General features: G+C 46.3%; 1 protein-coding gene across 4 annotated transcripts in view; it reads left to right on the plus strand.

Annotated features, from left to right (window-relative positions):
* The window catches only part of SUGP2 (SURP and G-patch domain containing 2), a 64,486-nt gene that overhangs the window by 243 nt on the left and 51,421 nt on the right, over positions 1-12,822 (plus strand). For all 4 annotated transcript variants that reach the window (XM_006778339.2, XM_015557740.1, XM_006778341.2 and 1 more), the window contains exons 2-5: positions 1,153-1,284; positions 5,236-6,840; positions 10,864-10,984; positions 11,819-12,306. In XM_006778339.2, coding sequence (XP_006778402.1) covers positions 1,164-1,284; positions 5,236-6,840; positions 10,864-10,984; positions 11,819-12,306 — 2,335 coding nt within the window. In that variant the 5' untranslated portion in view covers positions 1,153-1,163. The remainder of the gene's footprint in view (positions 1-1,152; positions 1,285-5,235; positions 6,841-10,863; positions 10,985-11,818; positions 12,307-12,822) is intronic.

A 12,822-nucleotide genomic window follows, 5' to 3' on the forward strand; every position in this document is an offset into this window, starting at 1 on the left:
TGCGGCCTCTGGGGCCCGAGGCCCCCTTTTCTTCATCCTCGGAGACCGGGAGCAGGCGGACCGCACCCGAAGGGGTTCATTCATTTCCTCGCTCATTCATTCCACCCGAGCCCGAAGCGGCCTTTCGCGTGAGGCGATCACGGAGGCAGGGCGCTGTCTACGGCTCTTTGCCATTTTTAACGGGTTCAGTCCCTGCAGCAACTCCCATCACTGGCTGCCCATTCCATAGATGGTCAAATCGGAGGTATAGAAAGGTTAGGTCGCTTGATTTGGTCCCGGGCCGCCTGGCCCGAAGACCCTTCCCTTCGCCAGTAGGAGAACAAGGGGCGCCCTAGGAAAAAGGACTAAAGGATGGAAAAGGAGGCGATGGTTACAAGGAAGACTTGCAAGGCAGGCGCAGGCTTGGGTCTTGGGTTGGAGGTTTCAAGTTGGAAGGGATATCTTGGTGGTTAAGGACGGGCCACCCGGGGATTCCTCCGTGTTGCTTCTTGGCCTTTTTCTATTTAGTCTTCAGGCTTTGTCCCCCGCTACTAGTGTTGTTTGCCAGGTTGCAGCCCTGGATGGTTGACCTTGGGTGAGTCACTTAGCTCAAGGCTCCCCTTTCCTCTTCTGATGGATGTCATTCATAACAGGACCCACTTCATTGGGTTGTTGCAAGTAAATGAGGTCGTGGGAGTTCCTTCCCTACAACTGTCACCAGCTCATTGTTACTAGTCAGGGATTCCTGGAGGGTCGTTGACTCTGTTTAGAAAACGGGAACAGTCACATCTTTCCTAACTGCCATGTGAGAGGGTTATGCTCCCACTCCCCTACACTGTTACCGTCAGTTATGTGTGTTGCTTCTCGCAGTCCTCCAGCAACCCCAGGAGATGAGGACTTTTTTTCATAGAGCTTTCCAAGGATTCTGAGGAAATGGTCTTAGAGAAACAAAATCACTTGTCCAAGATCACCATGCTTGTCTTGCTCCTTTTCAGTCAACACATACCTGTGAGCTTCCTGAGAGCAGAGGCCCCTAGAAATAATCGGACCTTTCTCTGAAGTACCTTGCTGGATTATGGTTACTGCCTCCTTACTTTGAAGATTAGGTGAAATGGAGAGCCAGCTCTCTGAGCATTCGTTGTCATTCTTAGTGTCTTTTTTCCTCTGCTACAGGTCAGAGAAACATGGCTACAAGGCGAATTGCACAGGAGACTTTTGATGCCGTGCTACAAGAAAAAGCTAACAGATATCACATGGACCCCAGTGGTGAAGCTGTAGGTGAAGCTCTCCAATTTAAAGCTCAAGGTAAATTAAAGTGCTTGATTGGGAGCCGAGGGGGGCGGGTAATGAGGCATTTAGGGTCAGAGCAGGAGGATTTCAAGCCCTATATTCCTATTTGTTTAAGGGGAAATGAAGTTTTCTCTGGATCTGCATGTTAAATCACTATGTAGAAGAAGGTATTATCATTACCAGGAGCTTCTCCCCAGAAAGCCTCCCTCACCTAAAGAAAGGTTGTTGAATCAATCTTCTGGCTCCATCCTCACCACCACTGCTCAGGTTTGAGCTCTTACCAGTTCTGGCTTGGATTACTTCAATAATCTCCTACTGAACAGCCTCTCAGCTTCTGGCTTCACTCCTCTCAAATCTGTCCTGACTACAGATCTATTCATGCCACCCTTGCTGGGCCAAGGCCCTGCTTGGACTCTCGGGGCTTCCCACTTTGGGGTTACATCCTCAGATAAGTGCAGGAGCAGCGAGGTAACAGTGATGTGTGCAAGACTGAAGGGTGGTGCAAGGGGTTGTGGAGCTGCTGACACAGGCCCTGCCTGAAAATGTTTCCCTTTGGAAAATTCTGAAACACCATGCCAGCCGAATCAAAAACGGTGCCCACACGATTACAGGATGCCATGGAGGTCCCTCACTACCATGCACAAGGTTCCCAACCCTTACTCTTTGCCTTGGGCTTTGTGTTTCAGTGATACTGTGCCACCTCTCTGTGCTTTGAATCCCTCCCCATCCCAGCTCTGCCTGGTTGATTCCCTCCGGCATGCCTTCTTCAGGAAGCCCCAGCAGGACTTGAGGTTGATTTGGTTGCCATTCCCGGCCCCAAATACACTGTGTGCTCACTCCTCTGTTATGGGCTGGCCTCCTCCAGGCCTCATCGCTGGGCCTGTGCTGTTTGCTGCTGCACCAGCCCCTGAGCCAGCCTTGGCATGGAGGAGGGTTAGCATTGGTTGAGTGAGTCTTAAGTAGGGATAACTGTTGTTACATGCTTTGGACCTGGAGAAACCAATTGATGGAGTTTTCAAAAATTACATGAGCAGTGCACAGAAACATAGCTGTTATAAAAGATTGGAAGACTTGAGAAATGGTTAAGAGTAACATGTAAAAGTCTTTTTAGCTGCTTTCTTAACCTCAGAAGTAACTAAATTTGCAGTAGTCTGTGCATCCTTCAATTCTTTTAGCAATATGTAATCCAGAATACTTATGTGTTTATATATATATATACATATATATATGTATATATATGTATATATATATATTCACACACACAGACATATACCTATATGTACTTTATATACATGTATATGTATATGGTGCCCCCAAAAATATATACACACACTTTGTATAATTATAAAGGCAGTGTTTATTAAAATACATTTCATTTTTGAAACTGAGCTATCACCTGATTTTGTCAGATTTATGTCTCTATACATTTTTGGGGGACACACTGTATACAGAGACATAAATCTTGGTATGAGACTCCAACACCAATACTTATATTGTTACCTCAAGAAAGTTTTGGGAGCCCTAGCTGGTTTGGCTCAGTGGATAGAGTGTCAGCCTGTGGACTGAAGGGTCCTGGGGTTGATTCCCGATCAAGGGTACATGCCCGGGTTGCAGACTTGATCCCCAGTACGGGGTGTACAGGAGGCAGCCAATCCATGATTCTCTCTCATCGTGGATATTTCTCTCTCTCTCTCCCTCTCTCCTTCTCTCCCTCTCTCGCTCTCTCCTTCTCTCCCTCTCCCTCCCATTCTGAAATCAATAAAAATATATTTAAAAAGATAAATAAATAAAAGAAAGTTTGGGGAGGGGTGAACTAATAACCAAGCAGGTTGCTAGATAGTTCTGGAACCATCTCTTTGTCACAGAGCTGCATGGTTCATCAGTTGGACTTTCTCTGTCCCTGTTCTACTCTGCACTTTTTCAATGCCTTGGTTTACAAGTCATCAGAAAATCCTGTTGTGCAGAAACCAGCCACCACTCTACCTCTAATGCTACCTCCCTCCCCACATCATCAGTAGTCATTATTACCTAGATCATCCCAGTGGACTCCTTGCTGAAACATCAACATTCACTTTCTTCCCTTTTGGTCTATTGCCTTCACAGTAGCCCATGAGATCATTCCTTTGCTCTGAGCCCGTCTGTGGCTTTCCATCTTACTCAGACTCTTCCAGCACCCCTTTGAAGGCCAGGCTTGATCTTGTACCTTCCTTCCATCTGTATCTCCCTAAATTTGCTGCATGTTAGAATCATCTTGGGACCTTTTAAAAACCCTGATGTCCAGGTCACACCCCCACGCTAGTTAGTTAATTAAATCAGGATGCCTGGGGGTCCCAAAGGGACTCCCATATGCAAGAGTTTAGGAGCTTCCTTCTTACCACTTTGCCCTTCGTTCCCTCTGGTATATTCATTCCCTACTGGTCATACATCAGGGATTTGTCCCTACACTCCCTCTGCCTAGAAGGCTCCCCCACAGTGTGGTCCCTCATGCCAAGCCTCCCGGTATATTGTTAACTTCAGTGCCTAAAGCAGTGCCCACACACAGTATGTGCTCGGTAAGTACTGCTGACCAAATAAACTTGGATTTCTATAAAGATGTGGCTTCCTTTGGTTTCAGCCCATTACTATCTCATGGCATCTCTCTGTCCCTTTTCTTTTCATTTGACTTTTGACTAGGTAATAGATTCTGATTTAAAAGTTAGAAAGAGCCTGGCCAGTGTGGCTCAGTGGTTGAGCGTTGACCTATGAACCGGGAGGTCGGTTAATTCCCGGTCAGGGCACATGCCTGGGTTGCAGTCTCATTTCCTAGTGTAGGGCGTGCAGGAGGCAGCCAATCAATGATTCTCTCTCATAATTGATATTTTTTTCTCTCCCTCTCCCTTTCTCTCTGAAATCAAAAAACATTTAAAAAAAAAAAGTTAGAAACGCACTCTGTACAAAGTCTCCCTGAGGCTCATAGTTTGCTTATGTTCCTACCTTCTTAGAGAGTTTCTTTGTACATGAATAAGCAAATGCAAATATAGGTTCCTATTTTCCTCATTTCTACACAGAGGGGAGAACAAAATCACATATTATTCAGTTCCCATTGTGGCCTCTCTTGATGGCTTGTTTAGCTTCTGCCTTTTCTCTTACCTACTTTAGTCTCTGTTTTTTTCAGAGGATTCATTGGCCCAGTGGACCTTTCAGAGGGAGTATATCAGCCAGCTTTGGGTCATATGCTTAGCTTGTGGCCCAGTTTGCTGTAGTGGGTAGTGTCAGATGTGGCTTTTGCCTCGGTGGCAGTATGGGCTGAGAGTTCCTACTAGAAGGCAAGGAAGGTGGCAACCTCTAAAAAAAACTGTGTGCTTCATGATAGAGGTAGAAATACACAAGTGTCCCAGTCATAGTAAAAAAAAAAGAAAAGAAAATCCAGATTGCCCTAGCTGGTTTGGCTCAGTGGATAGTGTCAGCCTGTGGACTGGTCAAGGGCACATGCCTGGGTTGCAGGCTCCATCCCCAGTAGTGGGTGTGCAGGAGGCAACCAATCAATGATTCTCTCTCATCATTGATGTTTCTATTTCTCGCTCCCTCTTCCTTCCTCTCCGAAATCAATAAAAATATATTTTTTAAAAATCCAGGTTATTTGAGGGCCAGACACCCTTCCTGAGTATAAAAAAGGGCTTGTAAACCAGATGCCTGCTGAGCAAGGGCAGGAGATCTGAGTGATTAAGGGGCACTGCTCCCCAGCCTTGATGCAGTATCATTAGGATAGATGCAGGCCCAGTGCTTGTAGGTCTCTTTTTGAATAAAAAGTAGTAATTCCAGATTTAAGGAAAACCACACACATTTAAAATAATGGCAACAAATAGGAATTTTTAAAATGCACTCAGGCAGATAAAGCACTCCAGCTGATTGGTAGTCTATGGACTGTCCATTTGTACCTTCTGGTCTAAAGTACCTTTGTGTTTCCTTTTGGATTGTTTATTTCAGATCTTATAAGGACACTGCCAAGAGTCAGAGCAGATATGTATGATGACATTCACAGTGACAGCAGATACACTCTGGGCGGATCTGTGGCTCACTCTCGAGATGCTGGGAGAGAAGGCCTGAGAGGTGATGTATTTCCAGGACCTTCCTTCAGGTCAAACAACCCTTCTGTAAATGAAGACAACTACTTTCGCAAAGAATGTGGCCGGGATCTGGAATTTCCCCACCCTGATTCCCGAGATCAGGTCTTTGGCCACCGGAAATTGGGACATTTCCGTTCTCCAGACTGGAAATTTACACTCCGTAGCTCTTGGGAACAAGACCTTGGCCACCCAGTTTCTCAAGAATCGTCTTGGTCACAGGAGTATAATTTTGGTCCTTCTGCACTACTGGGAGACTTTGGGTCCTCCAGGCTGATTGAGAAAGAGTATTTGGAGAAAGAGAGTCGGGATTATGACGTGGACCGTCCCGGGGAAGCAGACTCTGTGCTCAGGGCCAGTGGCCAGGTCCAGGGCAGAGGCCGAGGTCTGAACATCGTTGATCAGGAGGGTGCCCTCCTAGGAAAGGGGGAGTCTCAGGGCCTGCTTGCACCTAAAGGGGGGGTTGGGAAACTTGTCACACTGAGGAACGTGAGCACAAAAAAAGTACCCACTATAAACCATATTACTCCCAAAACTCAGGGCACTAACCAAATCCAGAAAACCACCCCAAGTTCTGATGTGACCCTAGGTGCAAACCCAGGGACAGAAGATATCCAATTCCCCCCTCCGAAGATCCCTCTGGGGCTCAATCTAAAGGACATTCGTCTCCCAAGAAGAAAGATGAGTTTTGACCTCATAGATAAGTCTGATGTTTTTTCAAGATTTGGGATAGAAATAATCAAATGGGCAGGATTTCACACCATAAAAGATGATGTTAAATTTTCCCAGCTTTTCCAGACTCTCTTTGAACTTGAAACTGAAACCTGTGCTAAAATGCTTGCCTCATTTAAATGCTCCTTAAAACCAGAGCACAGAGATTTTTGCTTTTTTACTATCAAATTTTTAAAGCACTCTGCTTTGAAAACACCCAGAGTTGATAATGAGTTTTTAAACATGCTTTTAGACAAAGGTGCTGTGAAGACCAAAAATTGCTTTTTTGAAATCATAAAGCCCTTTGACAAGTACATAATGAGGCTTCAAGACCGGCTTCTAAAGAGTGTCACGCCCCTGCTCATGGCCTGTAATGCCTACGAGCTGAGTGTCAAAATGAAGACCCTTAGTAATCCCCTGGACTTGGCCGTTGCCCTAGAGACCACCAATTCTCTCTGCCGGAAGTCTCTAGCCCTTCTGGGACAGACGTTCTCCTTGGCCTCTTCTTTCCGGCAAGAGAAAATCTTAGAGGCTGTCGGCCTCCAAGATATAGCTCCCTCTCCTGCCGCATTTCCCAACTTTGAAGACTCCACTCTGTTTGGGAGAGAGTACATAGACCATCTGAAGGCCTGGCTGGTCAGCAGTGGGTGTCCACTCCAGGTCAAGAAAGCCGAACCTGCGCCAACTCAAGATGAGAAAATGGTTCCTCCTACCAAACCTGAAATTCAGGCCCGAGCTCTGAGTGGTTTAAGTGATGGTAAGGAAAGCAGCAAATGTTTCTATTTGTTGTGATTTGTTTCTTCTTCATGGGTGTTGTTGTTGGTTTTTGTTTTTTGTTTATATGGGTTTTGTTGGGGGGGTTTTAGTTTTTTTTGTAATCCTCACCCAAGGATATTTTTTCCATTGATTTTTAGAGAGTGGGAGAGGGGGAGAGAGGGAGAGACACATCAATGATTGCCTCTGCACACACCACTGGGGATGAACTTGCCAGACATGTGCCCTTGACTGGAAATCAAACCTGCAACCCTTTGGTGCTCGGGCCAGTGCTCCAACCACTGAGCCACACCAGGCACGGCTCATGGTGGGGTGTTTTGTTTTTTGTTTTTTGTGGGGTTTTTTGGTAATATCTCTTATACTCTTTGAGATTTTACAAGAAGTTCTTTAGCCAACTGAAAACAAATCAGAATTTTAGCAGAAAACTTGCATTGGCTAGTGTACATGTCTGTCTGCATTCGTCCCATGAGCATGTATGAGGAATCTTCAGCTCACACAAGAGTCTTTAGACATTCCTTTGGGAATCTGATGAAAAGCCACAGCCCTTACCATGAAAAATGCACATACAGCCCTTGCCAGTGTGCTCAGTGGTTATAGTGTCAGCCCATGCAACAAAGGGTCACAGGTTCGATTCCTGGTCAAGGACAGTATCTGGGTTTTTTTGGGTTTGCTCCCCACTCCCAGTTGGCAAGTGCAGAAGGCAACCAGTCAATGTATCTCTCACATCAATGTTTCTCTCCCCCCAAGACACATTTCCCCCTTTTCACACTCTCTGAAAAGCAATGGAGCCCTAGCCAGTTTGGCTTAGTGGATAGAGCATCGGCCTGCTGACCAAAGGGTCCCGGGTTCAGTTCCAGTCAAGGACACGTACTTGAGTTGTAGGCTCCTCTCCAGCCCATGCCCTGGTCAGGCTCTTGCAGGAGGCAACTAATTGATGTGTTCTCTCACATTGATGTTTCTTTCTGTCTTTCCCTCTCTCTTCTACTCTCCCTTTAAAAAAAAAAAATCAATGGAAAATTATCTTCTGGTGAGGATTAACAAAAAGAAAAAGAAAAGAAAAGCAATGGAGAAAATATCCTCCAACCAGCCAGCGTGGCTCAGTGGTTGAGTGTCGACCTATGAAGCAGGAGGTCACGGTTCAATTCCCAGTCAGGGCATGTGCCTGGGTTTCGGGCTCGATCCCCAGGGGGGAGCTTGCAGGAGGCAGCTGATCAATGATTTTCTTTTATCATTGATGTTTCTATTTCTCCCTCTCCCTTCCTTTCTGAAATCAATAAAAATATTTTAAAAAATATATCCTCAGGTGAAATTTAACAAAAAGCACCACCAACATATATTTTTAACAATTTTGCCTGCGTATTCTGGAGGTTCCTACTATCCTGCAGCCAAAGTTAAAAAGCTCAGTTCAAACAGCACCCCCCCCCCCCCAATCTCAGGTATTCCTAGAAGGAGAAGGAAATGCTAGGAACTGTCTCTGAGAAGACCCCAGACTCCTGAAATCACCAAAATCAGCCCCTCCAATGCTGGGATTAAAGGGGATGTAGGAGAGGTCCCAGCCTGGGGAGTTAGGGAAGCCAAAAGGAGGCTGTATTTGAGTTGCATTGAGGGATGGACAACCTGGTTGATCCGGATGACAGAGTCACCCACTCACTTTTCTGGACTGGCTAAGGGTTGACCGATCGCTTAGGTACACCTGATGATCTGCAGTTAACAGCTGGTTTACGGGGGGGAGGGCCAATAAGGAGGTAATAGACATGACTCGCTGTTTGGTGTTCCTTGTCCCTACTCCTTAGCTCTCAGGATGACTGCTCTAAGCCTAAACCTCTGAGGGCTCGTGCACGTAGGTAGTGGTCATGTCCTCTTTCCTACTGACTTCGTTTTCCACTTCCATTGCCCCAACCCATTTGTTCCTGGATCTCTTCATTCCTCTATAGACTGGTGGAGCACCTACTGCACTAGCACTGGTAGGTCCCACCACAGGTGCTTGGCTACACCTACTCCCAGAAGCAGGCTCAGGACCGAAACAGGCCCCCTTCCTCAGTACAGCCCCCAAGTGATGGAACAGAAAGTCAGTGTAACAATAATACTGGAGGAAAAAGTCACCCGTAACTTAAAGTTGCTCACCACTGTTCCCTCATGGTGCTGGTAGGCAGGTGGGTCTGCCAGTATAGTCCTGCTGTATTGAAAATACAGTGGGGCCTTGACTTACGAGTTTAATTCGTTCCGTGACAGAGCTCGTAACTCAAATTGCTCGTATGTCAAATCATAAAGTTAACGAGTAAGACGCGTGACGCTGGGCTGATGTAGTGGCATTCACTGTGACGTTCGCTGCACCAACTAGCGGTGGGGTATCTGAAGCTGGCTCGTAACCCGAATTTTAGCTCGCAACTCAAAGCAAAAAATCGGCCGAGAGATGGCTCGTATCTCGTAAAACTTGTTAGTCGGGATGCTCGTAAGTCAAGGCCCCACTGTACTACCACCTACTCTTTGACAAGATTGTCAAAAGCCCTTCCTGTGTTCTTACAGCTCTCACTGCATCGTGATATTAACATAAATTATCTCACCTTTCCCTTGATGTTGGACTCATGTTGCCTTTTACTACAGGCTTCTGAGGTTTAGCAGAGCTCGGTCCCCTTGTAATTGGCATCTGTAAGTCTTGGCTATCTGGACAGCGGGTGGACGCACCAGCACTGCCCCACCGCTGTTTTCATTACAGTATGTTAGAAACACTGGGATGACATCTTTGGTTAATTTGTTCATTATTTCTATTTTTAATTTTTATTTTTAAATCCTCCTTTAAAAGGATATAGTCTCAGGAGAAGGATTGCTGGGGTCCACTTTCTGGCCCTTGCTATGGTCATTTTCTCTAGAGATGGTTGCAGTGACCAACTTATTGGCATTTGTTTCTGAAAGCTGCTGATTTAGAACGCTTAATTTTCTGTAAAATCATGTACAATTAGCAGTTCTATAAAATGAGAGCCAATAACAAAAAGAAAGGAAAACAATTTCAAAAGGAAAATTCTTGCAAAAACATAACAGCTGCAAGATTGATTTATCCTGTGTAGGAGCTCCCACTGATGTTTAAAATAACTCAAAGTTATAACTCAGACATAGGCAGGAACAGGACAATGCAGTCACTCCACAAAACAAACGAAAACCTCCAGTTCAGGGGTGGCTTTTATTGACTGAGTGAACAAGTAGTCCATTCTGTCCTATTAAAACTAGCAAATATCAGAAAACTACACAGTCTTATTATTTGAGGACACATGTTCTCCTGTGTTATTGGTGACGTCGTAAATTATAGTCATATTGGAAGAAATTCACACTTTAAAGATGTTTTCATACATCAGCAAATATTTCTACTTGGGGCCATTGACTTTTTTAATTGGGAAATTTTTCTTTGTAAGTTTATATATGTATGTTTTCTGGGGACAGAACACATGTATGTTTATATTTTGTAGATAAAGCACAAAGAAAATGAAATCCTGATAAATCTACCACCCATAGATAACATCTGTTAACTTCCTGGTATATTTTCTTTTTCTATGTCTCCATATTTATGTGTCTTTTCTTCCCTCCTTACTATTGGGAATCATAATTTAAACAAATGTTTTATATATTTTATACCGAAATACATGTTATCTCTTTATATTTTCCCTTAATATTGTGAACATTCAAGTTAAATGATACATGAGAAGTGGTATGGAGTGCTGCATGCTATTTCCTTCTGTAGAACATATACATACGTTACTCTGTAGTGTTATTGTAAGCCTGTAACTGTTTCTGCCCTGGTGGATACGCTGTTACAGCTTTTGGGAGGATATTGTATACATTGGTTTCTAGAATAACACTCTGCTTTCCTCTTTTCAAAGCTGGTCTCTCATGAGTGAGAATTTCAGTTGCTAGTGCCTGCTTAAGCTCCATCCTAAGCCCCTGACTCTGTCCTGGTGTTCCCAGTCACCATGTGGTCCAGTGTTTCTCAGAAAAGCCCTTTTGTGTGTTCTAGCTGTCCCCCAGCGAGCAGATCACAAGGTGGTGGACATCATCAATCAGTTGGTCACACGTGTCGTTGGAGGCAGCCTGTCTCCTAAAGAGAGAGCTCTTCTCAAGGAGGACCCTGCTTACTGGTAGGTCTTTAAATATCAGCCCTCCGAATCCCTGCCGTAGAGCAGACAGCAACATTTACGTCGCTCTGAAGGTGTCCAGAGCGAAGGGTAAGGTGTTTATTTTGAGCAGTGGTGTTGACCACTGGGAAGAACATTAGGGTGAATCAGGTTCATCAGGGTTCAAGCACCAGCCCTGCTGCAGACCTGCCCTGTGGCCCTCTCTCATTCAGTCTTGGAAGTCTGCATCCCTGCTGTCCTGGCTTAAGGATGAGCTGCGATATACATGCAAAGAATGTGTATAAGATGAGGGATATGTCACAGCAGCTACTGGTGATTTATTGCTACTATTTGTTAAACTGTCTTCCTTTTGCCTTATTGCCTCTTCACATGAATAGAACTTTTTAAAATTAAAATGTTCATCATAAATACAGTACTTTCTTATTAGAGTAAATGATATAGTTAAAAGGTCACTGAGCGCCCACCATTTCAAGGGTGTCACCTTCCGAAAATGGAGTCCAGGAGCAGTGCCTGTCGTGTGCTGGCAGCAAAATGCTTCCATGGCTCCAGCGTAACTGGTTTGTGTAGCTGAGCCTCCAGGAGCTATGAGTCCTTCATGGCCGCTGATGACAGAAGTGGAGGAGGATTCTACCACCGCTCAAAGCTCCTGGTTGCCCTGCAGTCATTGGGCAAAATGGGTGACCTGGGACCAGCTCTGGATCCTTGGTGGAGCCGACTGGAACCTTCGACAGTAGAGAAGCCATCATGTAGAAAAGAGTTGCAGAAGTGTATTTGCAGCAATGATGTGCGCATGCTGGTGTTTTAGCAATGTCCTGCTGTGCCTGTTTCGTTATATAGGTTTTTGTCTGATGACAGTAGTCTGGAGTATAACTATTACAAGCTGAAACTGGCAGAAGCACAGCGGATAAGCCAGACCTCGCCAGGAGCGGGTCAGAAGCCAATGGCTGCAGAGTGTGCAGTCCGGGCCATGCTGTACGCCCGGGCAGTCCAGAGCCTCAAGAAGAGGCTCCTCCCAGGGCGACGGCGGGGGCTGCTCCGAGCTCCGGGACTCCAGGGTTGGAAGGTGAGGAGAGCAACCACCGGGACCCAGACCCTCCTCTCCTCGGGCACCAGGCTGAAACACCACCTCCGGCAAGCTCCAGGCTCCTCGCAGGGAAAGCCGCCCCAGCCAGATGGAAATGACGCTGCCAAGGACCGCCCACCGGACTCAGCCGGGCCCTCTCCTCAGGACCCGAGCTCAGAAGCTGCAGGCCCATCCCCCAAGCCGGCGGGAGTGGACGTGTCCGAAGCCCCTCAGAGCTCCTCTCCCTGCCTGTCTGCTGACGGTGGGTGCTCACGCGTGTCTCCCTCTGAGCCTCAGTCCTGAATAGCCAGTCCCCAGGGGTCTCTGCAGAGTGGGGATGGCCTCAGTGGTCTGGGCAGTGGGCAGTGGACAGTAGCAATGGTGACCTGGCGAGGGTGGGTGTATGAGATGGTGCTTTCTCTCCTTTTGCTTCCTCAAGAGGGCAGCCTGAGAGCTCTGTTGCACTCTTCCTGTCCTGAGGGTTACTGCCCAATGACTGCTTCCCTACTGCTGGCCATCAGGTTATGCTGTGTGCCTGTGCCTGGGGCTTTGAACTCCTTGGTCCATTTCTCTTTGTTCTTGCCCCATTTACGTTCCATAGGGCTGCACTGTTCTTATTCTGCCTCTTCTCCCTGGGACTCTCTGTTCCCTCCTCAGCATTAGCTGACCTGCAGTTTCTTCTGAGGTTACCAACGTGCCCCTTCTGTGTCTTCTAGCTGTTACCTTCTGCTTCTGCAACAGGCCTGCCCAGACCAATACTTCTCACTCAGCACTAGAT

Source organism: Myotis davidii, unplaced genomic scaffold (assembly GCF_000327345.1).
Source record: "Myotis davidii unplaced genomic scaffold, ASM32734v1 scaffold448, whole genome shotgun sequence".
Lineage (NCBI taxonomy): Eukaryota > Metazoa > Chordata > Mammalia > Chiroptera > Vespertilionidae > Myotis > Myotis davidii.